Source organism: Cupressus sempervirens, chromosome 8 (genome assembly GCF_028749045.1).
Source record: "Cupressus sempervirens isolate cs-2001-9-10 chromosome 8, ASM2874904v1, whole genome shotgun sequence".
In the NCBI taxonomy this organism is placed as follows: Eukaryota; Viridiplantae; Streptophyta; class Pinopsida; order Cupressales; family Cupressaceae; genus Cupressus; species Cupressus sempervirens.
This window is the reverse complement of record NC_143125.1, coordinates 603,454,776-603,477,865: the sequence shown is the minus strand read 5'-3', so window position 1 is coordinate 603,477,865 and position 23,090 is coordinate 603,454,776. Positions and strand designations below refer to the sequence as shown.

General features: G+C 35.5%; 1 protein-coding gene across 1 annotated transcript in view; it reads left to right on the top strand.

Moving 5' to 3' along the window:
- The first annotated feature begins 1,225 nt into the window (after positions 1–1,225).
- LOC149543875 (plasma membrane, autoregulation-binding site, misato segment II, myosin-like, tubulin/FtsZ protein) overlaps positions 1,226–23,090 on the top strand; it is a 161,982-nt gene continuing 140,117 nt past the window's right edge. Inside the window, exons 1-3 of the mRNA XM_089798539.1 lie at positions 1,226–1,478; positions 1,855–2,087; positions 21,001–21,102. Coding sequence (XP_089654665.1) covers positions 2,016–2,087; positions 21,001–21,102 — 174 coding nt within the window. The 5' untranslated portion in view covers positions 1,226–1,478; positions 1,855–2,015. The remainder of the gene's footprint in view (positions 1,479–1,854; positions 2,088–21,000; positions 21,103–23,090) is intronic.

The following is a 23,090-nucleotide window of genomic DNA, read 5'->3' as shown; positions in this document are numbered from 1 at the left end:
CCCATAAACATTGAAAAACATTGCCCATATTTTTTTAGCAAAAGCACTAAAAATAAAGATGCTCAAAAGTCCTACGAGAATTACACAATGAGCAATTAATAGATTGAACACCACATGAAGAAAGAATAGAGAGAACAACTATTTTTTTGAGGAGAAGCTTCCATCTAAAATGCACGAATTTTGGCTCAATATGGGAGTGCCAAAACAATAAAAAAGAAAGTGCCATCTAGAGATCTCCTAGTTAAAACCCAAAACTAGCTTGATTCTATTAATTGAAAGATTTTTTAGAAATAGTGTAGGCATTTATTTAATCTATAGATATTTGAAATAAGACATTTAATTAATCTATAGAACAAATTTAAAAAATTATATCAAGACTAATAATATCTATTAATATTTTAGTAAAAAGCTAAAATAAATCTAAATTGATGTTAAGTTTATTCTAAAGTTCTCAAAACTTGAAAATAAAGATTTCTATTATATATATTTTTAAAACTTAATTTAAATTTAACTTTAACATCACAAAATTACATTTACTTTATTGAAAAAAACATAGTACAAATAAAATAGAAAAAAATGCTTTTTTAAACAACCTATTTAAAACTTTTATCATTATAACTTTAAATATATATTTTTTGGGTCTATTCTTTATTTTTTCTATATTAAGAGAATTTTCAACAAAGTTTTCATGATGATTTACAAAGAAGTAAGAGCAAGAAAGATTTATAAAATATTTAATAAATATGTTTCATTGGTATAAGCTATAAAATTAAAATAGTCAAAAATTTAATCACTAGTTAATCAAAAGTGATTGCAATAGCCTATGGCAAATACTAATATAAGCAATAAGAAACATGCCAAATCACAATTACCAATATTTATTAAAAAATATATTTAAAATTCAAACAAACTTTCCAATTTAAAAAAAAATAAAATATAGAAATTTATATAGAAAACAATTTGTCTATAATTCCTCAGATTAATAGTATATTAAGTCAATTAAACTATAATATCCTTAGATTAATAGTATATTAAGTCAATTAAACTATAATAAAGTTAAAATATTCTTGAATTGATAACTTGGAAATTTCAATTTATTAATTTAATATATAAATATAAAAAATTAAACTTCAACCGTAAAACCTTAGTAATCGGGTATTAAATTTATTAGATTTTAAATGTTAGTTAATGAAATCATATATTTTTTAAGCTCAATTGCAAAAGTAGAAAAAAGTGCATTCTCAAAATTTTTATAAATCAATGAATATTGAATCTGCAAAACCTAAACACAGAACTTTTTAGAAATTTAAAACTACGAACAAGTTGCCGCAGCCAAGCTGGGATATGCAGACATGCTGAAGCGGCATCCAGTGTGCATCATTAGCTAATTTCAGTTCCTTTTGCATGAAAATAAAAGGAATAAAATAAAGAGTCGCGTAAATTATAAAATTGCAGTTCATCTACAGCCAATTAGCGAGGTATTTCAGCACCCTATAAGCTGATGTTAAAACTAATTAGTTTTTGTAATTTGAACCAACCTTAGAATTCATTTTATTATTTATGGCAATTACAATGGAGCTACTTCAAAGATGTCAGGCTTCTTATTTTGGACATACAGAAGTAGAACTAGGCATTTTCTTTAGGTTCATTCTAATGACATTATCTGCTTGGATGTCTGTCTTTTTCTAGTTATAATTTTATGCTATCTCAATTTGTGGTTGTTTAAGCTGGCTTTACCAACCGGAATCCTTAATTTAGATTTAATGTTAAAATTGTTATTGCAATTTCTTTACAAGAAACTAAGTCTAGAACTGGACGCACTGATTTTCTATGTTAATATGCTTTGCTTTGCAGGGTCATATGTCCATGCAGGTGTTAGCTACACTAATGTACGGACTAGGGCTGGTATAAACTCCAATCTCTCGTTTACTTGTTGCTGTACACAGTTGCCTGGGCACTCATACAGATGCTTTTGACCTCCTCCTGCTACTTTGAGGGTCTATAAGGTTGCAAAAATGAAAGAAATTGTTACCATTCAAGTTGGCAGCTTTTCAAATTTTATTGGGTCCCATTTTTGGAATTTTCAGGTAACTCTTTTTGACTGGCGTCTTTCCGTAATAGACTCTTCAATATTTATTATTCTAGGTGCTGTGATTATCTCAGCATAATTATCATATCATACAGTAGGTATGTTGAGCTGATTACAATTAATAAGTGTATTAGCATACAGCTTCTAAGTGCTTACATTTTAGTAAATAAAATTTTCCCTCTTCTGATTGCTAAGTAAGATAAGATTTTCTTCTCCTGCTATTAATGCATTTGGAAAGCACTATCAAACCTAATAAACATTTTCTTCGAATGTGCATCCAATGTATATTTATTATTTAAAAAAGGTCTGGATCTTGTTGCTGGCTTTTTTGCTTTTGACCCACATGTGGTGAGGCTTAAACGAGACTACTAGTGTGGCAATGCCTCCTTTTTAACATGAGACCATGGCCCATGGGAAAAGTATTTATAGGTATCTGCTCTTATTTGGAAGCTGCTAAAAAATGCCTGTATTGACAGTTTACCATGAAAGTTGCATTTGTTTTGTTTGCACACCCTTAAAATCTTTAAAGACTCCTTATCAATGGAGATTACAATAAGTAAACCAACTTATTACAAGAAATGCAGATAATGGTATCGAGTTACATTATGGGAACATCAGTGCACTGACTATCCCTCTTTTGGCAATCACAATTGTTGTGCAGTATAGCGATTTCCTAGTCCAAGGAAGGGTTATGTCGACTGATTATTGCAAGAAAAGTCAAGGCCTCAAAGTTTGAGGTTTTACTTGTCTATGTGCTATATAGAATGAACTGCAGAACTCAACAGATATCTCTTTCTAATTTCAGAAGCTGATCTCCGAGTGTGCTCTCATTTGCAGTTGGGAAATTGCATAGTTGCCATAATCTATCATGCGTACTATTGAATATCCACAGGACAGAAAAGCTAGTGGAGTCATATTTGGTTAATCCTCCAGTGGCTCAATTTTTTTTGTTAATAACCCATACCTGGATTCTCATGGCTGATAACTGTTCAAAATGAGGCATCATAGGACACACAATTTGCCTCAATTGACAAACAATTTCAGAATTAGTCTTAAGTGGTTTTATTATTGCCCTTTGGTTGCAGTTATTTGGATTGTAGTGGCTGGTTTTTTAGGGAAAAGCAGTTCCGATTTGAATAATCCTGTTAAAAATGGATCACCATTGTCACAGATGTCAACCAAAGTTCCATAACATGGCAAATCTGGAAAGAGTGGATTATTGATTTTTGTACCTATCTTTTTAATTATTATTCACTTTCATTCTTTCTCCATGTTGCATTCCTACATTTGTATTCTTTTCCACCTTCCCAAGTAATGCTCCAAATTGGATATTTTGACAACTTGAAAAAATGTGGGTACATGGTGGTTGGAAATTAAATCAATTATGCATAATTTCAGCAAGCTGCACAGTTCTACAACATATGCAATATTTTATAATGAATTTGATTACTAAAGTCACTGGGGCACAGCCTTTGAGGCTTACAAATTATTTCTATCTGGTAAAGAACCATGCAAAACAAGATGATAGGACAGTGCAAATTAATACTATGATTTTGACGACCCATTGAAATCATGTTATGCTGAAATCCTTCTGATATTTAACATAAGCAGCATGAATTATGTCTGAACTGATCCATAAAGACAAACTTGAAATGAAAACAAATACCAGAAGATCAGTGCTATAGCTAAATCTCTAAATGACAATTGGCAGATTATAATGTTCCAAATTGTCCATTACCAAAATGTTTGGAAGGAACAAATTGATCGCAATGATAAACATCAACAATATTTTTAACTTGAACAATCCTGTGAAACCTGATGTATGGCTAGTTACAGGTCAGTGCAGTTCAAGCCAGAATTGTAGCAGCCTTTGACACAGCTGATAATTTTAATTTACTTTGAGTAAAAGCAATCCAAAATATAGTAAAGAAGCTGAAAAAGTACGTACAGGTTTTAAGATTATGAACTGTAGCATCTGTACGGCAGAACAAAGCTCCCCAAAGCTGATTAAAATTCCAGAAAGCTGATAAACTACTTAAAAACTTTGATTCTCTTCAAATAATATAAGACAACATTGTATATGACAAAGATCCCACTTAACAGATTCTGTCCCCTTCTAGCACAACAGCCTCGAATCTTTGTGGCAGCTGTTGGCAGATATAGGCACTTGAAAGCATTACAAAAGCATTATATGGTGTACAGAAATTTCCAAAAATAATGCAATACCTTTGTAATCTCAGCTGCCACTAATTTCATTCAAGCACCTTATAGAAATTGCATGGAATGCTAGTTGGAAGTAATGAAAGTGTATGGGAGAGAAAAAGTCTAGCAGTATCAAAATTCGTTGTTCCCATCAAGTTGTAAGATGGACGAAATACCTTGCACATATAGCAGTATTAAATGTTTGATCTCTGGGAACTTCTATAGAAGCTGCAATTTGAATGCAAAATGGGAGAGGAGTTTGATACGAAACTGTCTTTTAACCAAGGTTGCACGGGGACGGGGCTACTTTGGGTACTTAGGGTACCGGTACTAGTATCGGTACGGCTATTTTTCATAATAGGGGACAGGGGTACTTGGTTATCAAACTTAATTTTTAATTATACTTTTATATTCATAGAAAATCTGAAATTATGAGTCATGAAAAGTTTTTTTAAAACAAGAACAGTGATAAAGTTTGCTAATGTAATGTATTGTTTTCAGTTTCAGATTGATGTATGTTTGTAATAATAATATATGATAACTATTTAGATGCATAATACAGAAGGCAGACTTTAAACATGAACAAGAAGATCATAAATCATATGACAATGACATATTGCAAATGATAAACTTCTGACTTGAACAGTGATAAAATTTATTGTTAATCAATATTGTATCAAAGTTTCAAACTGATTAGGTATTGAATTAAGCTTGATAAACAACAAGTTGATATGCAAACAAAAAACCGAAAAAATAATCAGAAATCTTAATCAATGTCCTTAGCTATGATGCTCTACACCGAGTACCCGGTACTTAGGATACGTGTACCTGGTACTTGGGTACGTGGGTACGAGTACCAGGGGTGTGGGTACGAGTACCCATGCAACCTTGCTTTTAACAATAAATCTAATATTTTGTTGAAAACTTCTACAACAGATGATTGATGATATAAATTTGTGATTTTTCACAACAATCTGAAATAGAAATGGAACACTTTAAAGTAAGTAACATTGGAAATTTGTACCAAAATTATAACACTTTGTAAACCTCAAACGTTTACGATTCTGACAAACTTGATCAGTAACAATTTGATTCCTCAGTGGAATCACATCTATAGACCAAAGGTATTTCGTCCTCTGTCCACTGTATAGATGTAGTTGTGTCCATAATGTTTTTGATATATCTTGTCTCAAGAAAAAAACAGGGTACTCTTGTGTAGTTTCCACATCATTGCCCCATTGCAAATGGGGATCCCTCTTTGCACCTCAGCTGTAGGTTTTAGTGGTCTTTTAGATCTGTGATAGCAACCTTTTAAAGTCTTTTGACCTTAGTGCAATTTCGATGATGTCAAGGAAATTGTGTTTGAAGTCTGAATTTGACTAACTTGGAAGTTAAGTGTCAGGACTCTCTGGATTCCTATATTCAGAGGATTTCCACCATGGAAATTTCTGTCAGAGGAATTGCCACCAAACTTGGATTTCCCTTTTCTTGATGCAGCTTGAAATTCAAACGGAAAGAATGGCGTTTAGTGCGGCTAATTAGGCTAAGTGTTGGAGAAGGAAGCATTGTGAGTATTTTGATGCCAAAAAAATAGTAAAGTCATGGTTGGTGGAATTCCTGAGATCACAAGAATTCTGCCCCATAGATTCCTCTAATTCTCAAATTTCGGCCATCTTTACATGGGGCCAAAATTTTATCGAAGTCAATGACTAGGACGCCAAGTGAGAGAAATCTGCCAAGTATTGTAGTGAAAATCAGTTTTTTTTTGGTGTTGTAATATGCCAAAGAAAAGAGCCAAACTGCTACAAGTTGGCAGAATTCCTCTAACCAGAGGAATTCCACCACATAATTCCTCACACTTCAAAATCTGTCCTCTATGTGGGGCCTGAAAATGGATCAAAATTAATGAACATGGCATTAACGACGTTGTCTAAGATGTGAGAAGGGGTGAGTTTGAGTTTTGGATGCCAAGAAAAGGTGCAGTCATGTTGACAGAAGGCCTCTAATCAAAGCAATTCTGCCATTGAATCCTCTCATCATCAAAGTTCCGCCCAATCCTTTATGGCCAAATTTGGTTTGAAGAAGATGACAAAAAGCTACGAGGTGAAATGAGAGATGAAATGAGGGAGTATGCTTTGAGATATAGAGAGTTTTGTAGCCATAGGCTCATGGGAGTGAACTCCTGTATAATGAATGTGGCGGAATTCCCAAGATCTCAGCAATTCCGCCCATGGAATACTCAAAGCTTAAAATCTCTGCCCTTCTTTATGGACAAATCTTCACAAGTTTGGATGGTCATCATGGGATTTGGATCACGATTTGACTTTGAAAGGTTGGATCAACAGTAACTTTGAGTCAGCCCAGGTGCATAGGCGGAAATTCCTTTGTTAGAGGATTCTCCACCAATCCCTTTAACTGCCCTAAAACACTAGATTCTGCTCCCTCATTACGTACACAAGCTCGGCTAAGTGTGAAGTAGATTGTGGTGTCGATCAAAATGGAATTTATAATAGCCTAAATCCACATCTAGTAGGCTGGCTCAGGCAGTTGCAACAGTTGTTTAAAAACAAATTATCATTTGATGTTCATAACCAAGTCAGCCTCTATGCTAAAACTCTTCCTTCCCCATATATATGGAGGCATAATTGAATTCATTTCAATGCTAAGGCAAAGTCAATTTACCTCTGTACCAGATCAGCAAATTATTCTTTGATCGAGCAGCAAATTGCAGCATTTAATGAGAGCGTGTTTGTCACATGAGCATCAGGCAGTGACTATGATCATTTCCAGCAATTTTATCCATGAATTAGAGGTCGTGTAAAGTGAGAAGTAAATCTATGGGTAGGAAGCTTGCAATTTTAAAGAAAATTAAAATTTAGGAGTGTAAAGAGCAAATCTGAGCAAAACAATGGTGGCTTATAAGTGTGTGAAGCCTGATCAAAGTGAGAAGATGTTGGCAAAGTCCCCTCAAACTTCCTACTTATCCTTGAAGCCAATTTCTCCTGTCAAAATTCAATGGGTGTATCTGATCAAGTTTGTTAATAAAGTGAAGTTGATTAAACACAATTTCATTTGAGCTTTCAGTTTACTTTAATACCATTTATTCTTGTCATTTTATGAGCTCAGTGAAGGCTTCCCCTTTTGTCTTGCAAGGTGAGTTGATGAAGAGAAGCTAGAGGACAAAGAGATACTTGAGACTACAAGGACTCCAAGCGAGTGGATGCTCCAAGAAAGCTGACTTCATGTTCTAGCTTGTGCTTCAAAATTCCAAGTGAGGAGGGGGATGCAGGATCAAGCTCAAAAGAACGAGTCCAATGACATGAGGACATCTTCAATCAAGTTCAAATCAGATCGAGATATAACTTCAAGAATGCCAATTCAAATAATTGCCATGAGAAAAAACTCAAGAGGATGGAGGAAATTTGGGGGAAGCAATTTGATTACACAAGCCATCTCAATCACCCACAGGAGGCTATTAGTTTCAGAAGAATTAATCAAAGTTACTTTAGAACAATTGAGCAATAAATACTTGGAGTTTTAACAAACACTGTTATTTTTGATCAGATTATTAGACTTTCAAAAATTCAACATAATATATTTATATAGATGTTCTAAGGTTAGATCCCTCCTTTGTAATAACAGTATATAGCTGATATGCTTTTCAAAGAGAGGTTTTTACTTACATTATATATGGTATATAATAAAGGGGTGTAACCCCACACATACCCTTACACCCAAACGTCATATCAGGACGTCTATAAAAAATGCACATAATCAAGATTAATGATGCACTGAGAAGTGTAAGAAAATGATCTGTGACATGACAGATGACATATCAGATGGTACATGTCTTGAACTTCTCCTCAATAAACCCGATCACGTGCAGGAATGTTGACCCTTTGACATGCACGATGTGCCATGTTGGTCAGAGTATATGTCACCTTCTATTTATTATGCTTCACATATTAATAAGATACGAATACATTTAAACTTTAATGTTAATAATATATATTCACTCATAATATATAATTTGTAGTACTTAATCAAAGATTTGTTCTTTATATTTACACTTTTAAGTTTTATCCAACTGAAGCTATAAAACATTAACAAACACATTTGACAAACCAAGGTTCAAAGCACATGTTCTTAAATTAATCTACATGATAAGGTGATAGCATGGCAATTGGTTGTCTTCTCCAATAAGAAAATTCTAATTTCAAGCACAAGCAATCACAACATGCCAAGTGTCCTATTTTCTCATTTCTGGGAAAAATCATTGCAATTTTCTTATTGATCCATGATTTGGTCCCCTCACATAATTGGTTGTAAATTTGGCAACCCTATTTAGGGTTTTTGGGAATTAATCTTAGCCCTTGATCTCGGGTCAATCCTGGCCCTTTAATTATGATTGGACATCTATAAAAGGCCAAGGCCTTCTCATTTGTAAAGAGTTAGATACATTAGATTAGAAAAGAAGCATTAGCGAGCTAGAAGTAGAGTAGGCTAGCTAAGGGAGAAAATTGATCAAGTTGTTGCTATAATGCTTTCAAGGTGATTGATAATTCATTGTTAGTGTTCCAAGGTGAATTACTTAATGCTGCTTTGCAGTGTTGCATGGTTTTCTCAATCTTTCACTTAGCATAGATTTCTTTTCATGTTGAAGTAGTTTAGTTGAGTGAAAGTAATTGTGAATGTTACTTGAATGACTCGATGAATTTGGGCCACTAGTCTCTTGTTGATTGTAGGTGTGCCTTGTGTGGTAAGCTGATGATTGGAAACACTCAACGTCAATTGATATTTAATCTTTAGTTTTCATCCATTTGATGGGATTGAAGAGAAGATATTCATGTGAAAACCATGAGTATTATTTAGAAGCTTGCACTAGGTGGGTGGAATCGCTGATTAAGCTGCATCTAGTAGAGTCCAAGTCTTCCATTGCTACTCGCATTCATAGTTAGGAGTTGAAGTAGTAGAAGTTAAGTGGAAGTGGGAAATTGACATTATTTTACCTAGCGAGTATCCATAGTTGAAGGAACCTTGAAGTCATTTCATGATCTTATGTTGCAAGCTTAGCATGAGAGATGACCTTATATTAAAGAGAGGATTGAGTGTTTGATGTTTCATTTCTAAACAATGAATATTTGATTTTTCATGTTGTAATGCGACAAAACTCACATCAATAAAAATTGGCATTAGGAGGGCCCAATCAAAGTTCACTCATATAATTGTCAACAAGACTAAGCTTTTAAGATATATTTGAGATAGGAGATCTCTTCAATAGTGAAAAATCCCCAAAAAGTGATTTTTTTAAAATGCAAATTTCTTTTGAAAAGTTTGAAAATAAAAAATGAGGTAAAGGTTTCTCAATGGATAGGCAATTAGATGTTCTTCCAATTTGGTTTGACTTGAATAAATGATTGTATCAATGTAGGTTATCTCAACCTGCAACACCAGGGCGGTGTAGGATACATGGCACCATTGAGCATGAGGAGATGCATTGTTTGATATTTCTGTTGATAGTGGAGTTGGCATTAGGAGGGAGAATGCCTTTTTCGCAAGTGTACGAGCCTGTACTACTTGTCCATTTAGAAGCAAAGTTCCTAGAGTTCTAAGAAGATATCAATAGGAAACCAAGAAATAGATATGGAGGGAGTTCTTGGTGCAGTGTGCATACCCTTTCACATTCAGAATCTACTTGTTCATCTTGTCAAGACACTATTGACTTAATCAAATTCCAAATGGGTTGGTATGAGGAAATATCAGCAGGGGATAACTAAGATTTCTTTCATCCTCCAAGTTGGATATCAAATGAAGAAGGCACATATCACTCAAGTTGGGAACCAAGGGATGGAGAAGAAAACGAGTTGCATCAAGGAAGCATGATTGAGTTTAGTGATTTCATGACAACCAAGTAGAGGATCAACTTTCACACATTACATCACAAGGATAGTAGGTTGACATGAAAATAAAGGAATTAATAGATTTCAATCAAGGAAGAGGAGACGTATCAAACAAATATCAACATCATGAAGAATTAGAAGAAGATCATCACGAGTTTGAACAAGTGATCCTCGATCAACTTTCCCTCATACTACAAGGTCAGATTCTTGAGGATGAATTGCAAGGAATTTTAAATATCCTTGAAGCGGAAGGCAATAAGGTGGATGAGCTAAACAAGGAATTGCAAGTTACTATAAGTGAATTCAAGTATGAGGGGCAATTTAATGGAGTATTAGAAGACATCACTACCGCTGTACTCTTTTGGGGGGATGAAAGAAATACAAAGAAAGTCATTGCTAGAGACATTTCAAGATAATCAAGTTACTGCAAGTGGCATGGTTCACCATCAACTTTGACCTTTAGAGATCTTACCACTTGAGAATGTATTTGATGATCTCATAAGGATGTTGGATGATCTTCCTTTCAGTTTTGAGGATAAAACTCTACATGAAGAATTGTAAAATGTTCCTAAAGAAATTTCTCTGTGTGACCCCATGGGAGAAGAAGAACAATTTGGGTCAGTGCTACAATTTGATATTTCATCTAATTAGCTTGTGGAGATATTTGAAGGAGAGCTCAACAAGAAGTCCTTATATTTAAAGATGCACATAGTGACATTTACAGGGATGCATGGGTTATGTTTAATAAGGATAAGCCACCGAGGGCGATATTCCAAGGCTTGATTTCAAGAGTGATCTTGGTTTTTGTAATAACCCTCCTCAAATCTGCTCTCAAAAAAATGCTGATGAAAGCTCAAGGAATTTCATCAAACAATTCACATGCAAGGGACGTATGACTGATATAGTATTTCAGCTGGCTTTAAATGACTCTTTTTCAATTTGCATCAATGAGAATCTTGTGCTAGAAGACTCCAAATGGACTACACAATGGCCTAACATGAGTGTGCTACTAATTATGACAATATTCAGTGCATATATATGATCTAAGCATGAGAAATGAACACCTACAGCCAACTGACATTTTTACAAACAGTTGGTATGCAAACTAACTAGCTGATAAATAATGATATTGAATTGCTTAAATGACACCAACAACTATTATCTTCTTAATTTGCAATGAAATTTCTAATACAATGCTCATGAAATATGGCCAAGACTTTTGGCATTTACATGGATTACAAAATGATAATGTTGGTATAATGCACACTTACAGCTGAAACTTATAACACCTTAAAAAAACAATACTAATAAAGGAACCTGGTTGTAGATGGCTGTGATAATTTTCTTCAATGCTGCCCCTTCTGCTTTGCTTTTCCGATTTTCTTTTTCGAACTGCTTTTTCGGACTGCTTTTTCAGTTCCGCTTTTTCGGAATGCTTTTTCGTATCTGCTTTTTTAGACTGCTACCCTTTTGAATCTCAAGACCATATCTTTCAATGGCGTCAAGATTTTCAGCTTGAAGGGATTTCGTCCTTCAAACTATTGAGACATAATCTCCAGAAAATTTTCCAATTTCTTTGATATTTCCAAGCATACTTAAAAGAAGCTCTTCCATTTCTTTTATAGTGTTCTCACAAGGGCTCCATCCTTTGTTTTTTCAATGTGGGATAAAACATAACTCCCTTTATGTAACTTATGTCTCCAATGTGTTATAAAATAAAGGGGACTTTTTTAATTTAAATATTTTCCACAAACTATAGTCTATGCATTAATAAAGTTAAATATTTAAATTTAACTTTATAAAATAGCTTTATCAATGCATAACAAATCTTATTAGTGATAAACAAGTCTTCTTGTCGATTTTAAACAATTACCATCGACATACCGTTGCCACTGGATGTCCGTCCATGCCCAAGATGACTTACTATAAATAGTAAGTATGCCCAAAGTTGCCTCAAAACCCCTCAGAAAGACCTGCAACTGAAACTATCTAGGCCAAATGGCCTCTAAGTCCCTTTAATGTCTTGGTTAGCCTACGGGACCTTGGGGAAATAGGCTAACGACAACATCATGCTATGAATGCTAAAAAGGGGACATTATAGTCCGCCCTTCCCAAAATTGCTTGTCCCCAAGCAATGGTCGAACAACAACCCAATCAATCCACCTGGATCCCAAATGTAGTCATGAACTATACTACTATCAGTCAACATAGGCTCCTGCAACAACCTCTGAAAATTAACCAAGAGGAATCCATAATCAAATTGGCGAATACAACTCACCCAAACTCCAAAGTAAGGAACCCATGAGAAACAAGCTCTCGAAATATCAGAACCCAAGTAGAGTAGATAACCCAAACTGCCAACATATTAAATACCATCAACACATCCCACTAGCCTATGTGGAATGTACAATACAATTCTGCAACAACGATGAATACTCCCGCATGAAACTGCACCAAATACAGAGAATCCACACACTGCACACCTACTGCAATTATCACAACTCTGCAGATCACCGGTCACTGTCTCATAACCATAACACCCATGCACTGCTGATGGTGAATAGTCATTACACTGTAGACAGCAAAAACGAGAGCCCAGACCAAACCTGTCTGCCATCAACTCTTCAACACATGGATCAAAAGCAAACCGATGAACATATCCTACAGTATAATGTCGGTAAAAAGAACCAATCCCAGTCAAAGACTCATCCTGCAGACGTGATACAACCAACTGTGACTGATCGTCAACTAAGTCAGAGGATGATATAGCAGAATCAACAACAACATCACTAGTCTCCGTGCCCTCCAAGTCAAACATATCACAATGCTCAGCTGTAGCGCCCAACTTAGTTGAACCTACCTCCAGTGGAAACGGACCAAATATGCCAATACTAGTGTCGTGGACAAATATATCCTCATCTCCACTACCTCTATCAACCTCGACCATGACATCCGTAGATCACCAGATACCACGGTTCGTGATTGTACAGAATCTGGTAAAGACTGAAGTTGTTCTAACTCCATGGTCACCTTAGCTAAATGAAACTGCGACTCCTTGAAAGCGAACTGTGTACTCTCAAGAAACTCAGAAGTCACCTCGAGTTGTTGAGTAAGCTCACTCACCTCATCTTCCTTGGCCAATAATGCATCGTATGCTGTACTCCCCCACTCCATAAGATAATCTCTGTCGGCTACCAACTGCATATAATTCTGTCTCAGAATCCGAATAGCCTCCCATAAAGAGTGGATCTCTGTCAAGGAAAGATAACTGCCTCCCTGCTCATCACTAGTAGGAGAACCCCATCCATAAACTGTTAACAACTGACGAGCGGCATCGAAATGTTGGCAAGCGATAGCAATGTCTCGCTCACTAACTCTCAACTGATTAGACACACGATGGCACTGGCTAGACTGTCTCCTACAAACCTCCTCTGACGCACTGCCTAAAGGAGTATCCTCAAAGTTACTGGTCTCTAGAGTATTACCATCCATATCCTGCGAATCAACTCCAAAGCTCATATCAACATACGGAGTATCAAAGTCTGTAGCACTGCTGTCCAACTCCTCTATACCAAAAGAAACTGCCAAGGAAACTAAGTCTTCAAAACTGCCCACTGCATCCTCCTGGATGTCATCAATGCCAATATGATCTTGGGACTCATCTGTACACACTGCCAAATATGAAAGATCATCAACACATTCCAGCAAGAATGGTCGACTGGATATATGAACAAAGCCCAACACCGGTGTATAAAAACTAATACCAACATCGGACAAGCTGCTGGCACAAGAAAAGACAACACCGTGCAATTTGCTAATCAAATCCATGATAGCACCCAAACAATCACTGCTACCAAAAAGTGTTAAAGATCTCCAGTCAACTGAATCCCAAACACCAATGAAACAATCTCAAGTCCATATCCGTAAACTAGAATTAGCTGGTAACTCAAGCAAACTCCACAGCTGAGTAATATGACCAATACCAACTAATTCCACATACCTGTCTGACATTGTCCCTGTATCCTGGATGTGAATGCAAGATGAACTCACAACATTATCAACGACCACATATGATTTACGTGCCGCAGAAAGCTGAGTATCAGGAGTGCAAGATGAAACTAAACTCAACTCCATGCCATGCTTATCCCCATGTCTCTCCCAGTCCTGTAATGCCAATGGAGTATTCACCAAAGAAGCTTGAGTGTCCTCAAGCTCGTGAGAAAGCCTGTCAACTTCCTCCTCCTTCCTCCTCAAGGCATCTGAATAGTCTCCAACAAGGCTAAGAAGATGGTCACGATCTGATAGAAGATGTAAATAACTCAACTTCATCATTCCCATTCCTTCCCTAATCGCCTGTAAGTCAACACAAGAAGACTTTGCCTGAGCTCCCTTATGTCTACCTTGTAACTGAATCATCCGAATGTGATCCTCTATCATATCTCGCATCCTGTCATGATGAGATAATGAAGTCACAATACTATCTTTGCTCACCTTCAGCTGGCTGGACAAATCATGCGGAGTTCTACCAGCCTCAACCTCATGTGACGAAGCATCTAACTGTGCCTGGTACTCTTTCTCAGCAAAGTCATGAATGCTCACTTTCTGATCAACTGTACTATCCTCAAACATGACAGTATCCTCAACTGCAGTAACTTCATCCAACCCAACTGTACTGGAATCACTATCTGTGTCAATCACGCAATCTGGTGTGTCTGTGATATTACCTTCTGATGCAACTGGCTCAACCTGCACAACATCTTTAACCCCTTCTGCTTGTGAAGATGATGCAAATAAACCATTACCTGCAGGTGTGTTAATGTCTCCCTGTATCGAATCCGCATGTTTGTTAAACTCCTCATACAAGTTTCTGCCTGTCATAGGGAAGGTACGATCCTTAGGCCTATCAATCAGGCTCTTTAACCACGTACATGCCATAGGTGACAAATTCCTCTCTTTTGTCCAAACACACCATAATTCTTCTACCAAAAGTTTAGAAATTTCATCCTCCCCCTTAAACAAGATTGTGAACATGATGGAGTGCATTGATGCCAATACTCTGCTGGGATGAAACTCGTCCATAATATTCCAAAATGTATTAAACATCCTGCGAATGTCACTAATACAACCAATTGCCAGCATAATATTTTCAAATCTACACCTTGCAAATACTTCAAGTAATCTTGCCCTCTTTGTGAAATAAGGGTCCCGAATGTTGTCCAACTTTTCAAAGCTTTTTACCATGGCATGAAGTACCTCTTTCATAATCTGATCGTCATAAGAATCAAGGCCAGCTATTATCCTCATGATTTCACTAATGCAAGAGAGAGCTATAAGTCTTATTACCTCATCATGATGTCTCAATAATCGTGGCTTAACCAACGAACCAAATGCTGGAGATAAAGCTGTTTGCATAGCATCGGGTCTTGACTAATCAAACTTGCCTAAATAAGTTTCCAACTCCTCCAAAGTTCTTAGAAGGTCCTCTGTTTGCTGAAATGGACAATCTAATTTCTTCTTTACATTGTGCATTCTTTCTTCCAAATCCTTGTCTCCTGTTAAAGCCATACTGATAATTGAATTCAATTTGAAATAACCCAATCAAGCTGGTAGGAAACCGCTCTGATACCACTGTAATGACCCTCCTCAAATCTGCTCTCAAAAAAATGCTGATGAAAGCTCAAGGAATTTCATTAAACAATTCACATGCAAGGGACGTATGACTGATATAGTATTTCAGCTGGCTTTAAATGACTCTTTTTCAATTTGCATCAATGAGAATCTTGTGCTAGAAGACTCCAAATGGACTACACAATGGCCTAACATGAGTGTGCTACTAATTTTGACAATATTTAGTGCATATATATGATCTAAGCATGAGAAATGAACACCTACAGCCAACTGGCATTTTTACAAACAGTTGGTATGCAAACTAACTAGCTGATAAATAATGATATTGAATTGCTTAAATGACACTAGCAACTATTATCTTCTTAATTTGCAATGAAATTTCTAATACAATGCTCATGAAATATGGCCAAGACTTTTGGCATTTACATGGATTACAAAATGATAATGCTGGTATAATGCACACTTATAGCTGAAACTTATAACACCCTAAAAAAACAATACTAATAAAGGAACCTGGTTGTAGATGGCTGTAATAATTTTCTTCAATGCTGCCCCTTCTGCTTTGCTTTTCCGATTTGCTTTTTCAAACTGCTTTTTCGGACCGCTTTTTCGGCCTGCTTTTTCGGTTCCACTTTTTCGGACTGCTTTTTCAGACTGCTACCCTTTTGAATCTCAAGAGCATATTTTTCAATGGCGTCAAGATTTCCAGCTTGAAGTGATTTCGTCCTTCAAACTATTGAGACATAATCTCCAGAAAATTTTCCAATTTCTTTGATATTTCCAAGCATACTTAAAAGAAGCTCTTCCATTTCTCTTACATACATATACGTATATATTAGTCTATATATGTATATATATATATATATATATATATATATAAATGTATATACGCATACACACACACACACATGTCTACATACATACATACCTATATTAATGTATATAAAAAAGAAAAAGAAAGAAATGCAAACAACAAAAGAGTAAGAAGCAGATGAATAAAAAACAAGAAGACAAATATAGAATATGCCCACACACACACACACACACACATATGGACACATACAAATATGGATACATGTATGTAAATGTATGTATATACGTATGTGAGTATATACACATAGCCACAACTAAATATACAGATATATGCATGTATAAATAAATAACACTCAATAATAGAATATATACTTAAATGTACATGTAAAAATCTATATACACACACACATATACACCAATGTATACATGTGTGCAAATGTATGTGTACAATATAACTATGCAAAATCGCGAGTGTGTATATGTATATGGGTATGTATATATATATATATGTACATTAGTGAGGGAGAAAATAAGCAAGTAAATATAAATAAGAATGCAAAACAAGAGCGGAAAAGCAAAGGCCCAAAAGTAAATAAAAGAGAGAAAAAGCCAAAGAAAAAAGAGAGAAAAGGAAGACTAGAGAGAGGGTGCAAGGAAAGGAATAAAAGACAAATAGGTAGATCCACCTAGAAAGGGAAGAAAGAGGACAATAGGAACATGAGGTGAGACGGAGGGTGACAAAAGCCAAGACCATCGAGCGGTGGAGCTAGGGACTAGGTTATTAAGGTGTGTATGGAATTCTTCTAACTTATCAAGACCATGAGGCCAACAAACGTTAGTGTCATCCATGTAGCGCTTCCACCACCTAGGCTTGAGCGGGAAGGAGGATAGGGAAACTTCTTTGAAATGCTCCATATAAAGGTTAGCGTTAACTAGCGATAGTGAGGATCCCATTGCCGCCCCATCCACCTGTCCATAGATAACATCTTGGAAAGAAAAAAGGTGGATCTCAAGCATAGCTCAACAAGGGAAGCTATCTTAACATTGATTTTTCTCCTAACAATTTTGATAGCTTCAAGGATAGGGACCTTGGTGAAAAGAGAGACCGCATCGAAGCTCACCAAGATGTCATTATTATCAAGTCTTTTGTCCCTGATGAAATCAACAATATGGTTGGAGTCTTTGATGAATGATGAAGTTTTTTTGGTGAGTTGCGAGACCAATTTCGCAAGGTGAGAAGAAAGCTTATAGTTGGGAGAGTCTATGGTGTCCACTATTGGCCTTAAAGGAACGCCATCCGTATGTAATAACCTTTGAGCTTTCAGATTACTTTAACATCATTTATTCTTGTCATTTTATGAGCTTAATGAAGGCTTCACCTTTTGTCTTGCAAGCTGAGTTGATGAAGAGAAGCTGGAGGACAAAGAGTGCTTGAGATTTCAGGAACTCCCAGTGAGTGGATGCTATAGGAAGGCTGACTTCAAGGTCAAGCTCATGCTTCAAAATTCCAAGTGACAAGAGGGATGCAAGATCAAGTTCTAAAGAACATGTCCAAGCACATGAGGTCATCTTCAATCAAGTTCAAATCAAATTGAGATATAAGCTCAAGCATGGCAATCTAAATCAATGCCACGAGAAAAAACTGAAGAGGATGGAGGAAATTTGGGGGAAGCAATTTGAAGACATGAGTCATCTCAATTACCCACATGAGGCTAATAGTTTTGGCACAATTACTCAAAGTTACTTTCTAACAATCAAGCAAGAAATATTTGCAGTTGTAACAAACACATTCCATAAGCCAAGATTCAAAGCACATTTCCTTAAATAAATCTATAGGATAAGGATAAAAGGGTGACAGCTGGTTCTCTTCTCCAATTGGAAAATTCTAATTTCAAGCACAAGCAATTACAACATGCCAACTGTCCTATTTTGTCATTGGTTGGAAAAATCTTTATAATTTTGTTATTGACCCATGATTTGGTGCCCTGGTGTAATTGGTTGTAAATTTGCCAACCCTAATTAGGGTTTGTGGTGTTAAATCTTGGCCCTTGATCTCAAATCAATATTGGTCTTTCATTTGTAATTGAATATCTATAAAAGGCCAAGGCTTTCTTATTTGTAAGGAGTTAGATTCATTAGATTAGAGAAGCAGCATTAGAGAGTTAGATGTAGAGTAGGCTAACTAAGGGAGAGACTTGATCAAATTGTTTCTATAATGATTTCAAGGTGATTGATAATTCATTGTTGGTGTTTCGTGGCGAATTACTTAATGCTACTTTGGAGTGTTGCATGGTTTCCTCAATCTTTCACTTTCATGTTGAAGTTGTTGAGTTGAATGAAAGTTATATTGGATGTTATTCGAATGACTCGACAAATCCGGGCCACTAGCCTCTTGCTGATTGTAAGTGTGCCTTGTATTGTAGGCCGATGATTGAAAGCACTTAACTTCAATTGATCTTCAATCATTAGTTAGCATCCATTTGATGGGATTGAAGAGGAGATATTAATGTGAAAACCATTTGAGTATTCCTTAGAAGCTTGCACTAGATGGGTGGAGTTGCTGATTACGTTGCATCTAGTAGAGTCCAAGTCATCTGTGATTCCTTGAATTCATAGTTAGGAGTACAAGTAGAAGATGTTTAAGCTGAAGTGGGAAATTGGAAAACAAAAATCATTACACATTGTGAAGCCAAATCTTTGGAAGTGCAAGAGTTGATATCTAGTGAATGAATAGCACAAGTCCCATAAGTGATTACCAAAAAATAACATTGTTTCACTGAGCAAGTATCCACAGTTGAAGGAACCTTGAATTATTTCATGATCTTACATTGCAAGCTTTAGCATGAGAGATGACTTTATATCAAGAGAGGATTGAGGGTTTGATGTTTCACTCCAAAACATTGAATATTTGATTCTGCAAGTTGTAGTGGAATAAAACTCATATCAACAGGTACATATGTTCCTGTTTGAATGAAATGAACAATCCTGGAAGAAAAACAAGTATTGCATATTTCTAGATGCTGTATATTCATCTGCAATAAAATTGTCCAGGATCCTTCAACCAATTTAATCTGGAATTGCCATGTCTTGTATTGAAGATTCATATGCAAGCTGACTGTACTAGAATATAAATGCACGTTTAAGATTAAATTGGATTTATGTTATAATTAATTTTTATTAATGTTTAGATATGTCACAGTTAACTCCAATCAGTTTGTGTTGATTAATTTGGTAGACAGCTGGAGTACATCAAATAAACAGTTGTCAAGGAAAATATGGGTAGAAATAACTTCTGGATGTTGAATATCTAGAAATACTCTTAAATGGAGACTTGGGCTGAAAATAATTCCTGGATTTTAAATATATAGAAATAAATTTCCATGTTTTATGGACCATTTGAGATTTTATTCTTGTTGCTTCTGCATGGGAATCAGCAAGAGCAAGTTGTGTGTAATGTGTTTGACTGTGTCTTGACTTAAAAGAAGATAAGGTGCATGTGTTCCTTCCATACAAATCTTATAGTCCGAGATGAAGGACAACCTCAGTTTGATCTTAAAGTAGTTCTTTAATCACACTTACAAAATAATTCCATTTAAGAATGATTACAGAGTTCTCCATTAAATGGAGGGCTTCACTATGAGATGGCACACCTTCTGAAAATGAAGTTCTTCATGTGTATACATCCATATATCTCCCAAGCAGAGGGACTTTGTAATGAAAACATTAGTCACTAATAATACCAACTGATATCATTGAAGGGGTCTGTTTCATGATGCATATTCTGCAACATTGTTTTTTAATGTATAGCCTTATGTTTTCGCTTTATAGCCTTATGTTTTTTATCTGTACAGTTTTTCTTTTCTTTATATCAATATAATTGACTTTTCATTTTAATTGTTTTCTTCTGATTTATGGTGGATTTTGCATCCACTACAACCTAGAGGCTGTGAGGTGTCATTTTGATGAGATTTGACTCTACTTTATTGTACTTCAATGCCATAAGTGTCAATAGTTTAGCAGGTCTACTCATATATTTTCTCTTTAATGACTGGACCACAACAATATAATTGCTTTTATGTGTACTATGGATTGCAATGTCTCATAGATGGTCAATGTGGTGTCTGTCTAGTTTTATTTGGTGCAATATGATGGAGAGTATTGAACAAATTCATATGCATGGGTCCTGGGAACATTTCTAGTTATGAGTGAGTATAAAATTTCTTATGTTAGTAAAATTTTCGTACTCTAGTTTCTGAGGTATGCTATGAAATGCTGTCAGACATCTACTGCATCCTATTTGACTCGAGCAGATATTGCATGAAATTCAAATTCTAAATGTCTTTTTTCCATATGATGTGAATTTTACAGGATGAATTACTTGGTCGTGCAGAGGATGGACATCAAGATTCCACCTTCAAAGATGCAGGCTTAAATATGGATATGCTTTATCGAGTGGGTGAGACATGTCAGGTGAATATATTTTATCTCTTAACTTCAATTTGATTCTCTATATAATCAGTTTAAGTGATTTACTCTCTTTGAGGTGGGGTGGAGTTGGGTGGGGGCAAGGGGAGATATGTTGTGTAACTGGTTTTCATCTTTAGTTCCAAGTGTGCTACAAATAGTTTGTTTGCTGTGGATGTTTATTGTTCAGATGCAGATTTGATTTTTCGTAGGGTCTGTTTAAGAGATTTGCTCTCATTGCAGCATGAGGGCAGGGGGAAGTGGGGGACATATTTTGTTTCAATTAGTACGTGGCTTTTGTTTTCAGTTTCAAAAGTGCTACAGATATTTTTTTTGCCTTGAAGGTTGTTCAAACAGATTTGCAAGGATGTTTTATTTATTGTTCACATTAGGAGAGAGAAAACATAGACCTGGCCATTTTCTCAGTAAAAAGTGTAAATATTTTGGATTAAATTTCATATTTTACATATTCTGCCTCATAGCTTGTTATAAAGAATTAAAAAATCCTTTAGATATTGTCATCAAATGTTGCTCTAGATCAGATTTTATCCTTGAATGTATTTCTCTTGAAACTTGTATAACCAAAGAAAGTACACTTCCAATAATAATGTTTGGAGAATTATTTCCATTCATCGCCTTTCGGCATGGAGCCTTGTCTTACTTTCAAAAAGGTGTATTCTGTATTATACTTGTCATCTTTCAGATGCAAACAAAGATAATAAAAGGAAGTTCATGCACAATAATAACGTTTAGAGAACTATTTCCTTCATCCTTTTTTTTGGCATGGACTAAAGGGTGTATCAAGTAATTTGCTGCCTGTCTATAAGATGCAAACAAATTAAGACAGACAAAGATGATTTTGTTTTGGCGTCCATGAAATGGAGTCTTTGGACTGTTTCAAGTGTTGTATACATCAAAGAGAGAATAGCTTCTTGTTATTCAACAGTCTTTGTTGAGTTCTTAGCATGGGATGGAGTTAATGTACTGATTAGCATGGGAGAAAGTTGATGTACTGAAGATCCACTGAGCTAATTATTATAGGGATAATCTTGGTGATCGATACCTAGTGAAGGTGAGTATGGTTGCAATGAATTTCGCTTGTTGGGCATTTTCTTGTTGCTTTGAGCTGACTTAATGTTGATTACACTGAAAGGCTTAACTACAGTGACAGCAAGAGATGGAATATTATGGGGTGTGTGTATTAACAAAAACTATTTAAGGGATTACATACAAAATTAATAAAATGCAAAAAAGATAAAAAATGCGAGAGAGAGATAAAGAATTTAAATAACTAAGGTTGCCAAGAGATCGGTAGTCTGTTGCTGGTATTCAGACTGATATTGAGACTGGTGTGTCTATTTTTCAAAATGGGAGATGGGGTTTCTTGGAAACACCATTTAGAAAAATATAATTAAATAATTTCCAAAATTTTTCATGACATAGATCTTTTAAAATAAGAATAGCAGTAAATTTAACATTAACATAGTGGTAAATCTGCAAATAGGGTTGCAAACAAAGTGGTCTTAACCTTGGAGGAAACTCCATCATTAAGCGCACTTGTGCTAGAGTAGTACTGGGATGGGTGACCTGGGAAATCCCAGTGGCTGACCTCTGTGAGCATCACCTAGATGCAATGAGTGCTAAGTGTTCAATTCATTCTCATGAGAGATGGTTTCTTGTGAACCATTACTCATGAAATATGGGTCAACGAGTTTGACTCAAAAACTACACAGTTGAATCCTGATAGCAATACCACAGTTTGACTTGCTGTGGAAAATATCTCCTACTCATGAAATAACTTTGAATATTAAATACACATATCAAAGAGCTTACAACTCACGCTACATATTTGATATTAGATTATCATTACATGTTGAAATTTAGAAGTCTTGATATTTTGATGGGCTGATACACAAACAAAAAACAAAAATAAGAAATCTGTCATCTACTTTTATGTATTGATCATCCATATAGCTATGATACTCTCTAGATAT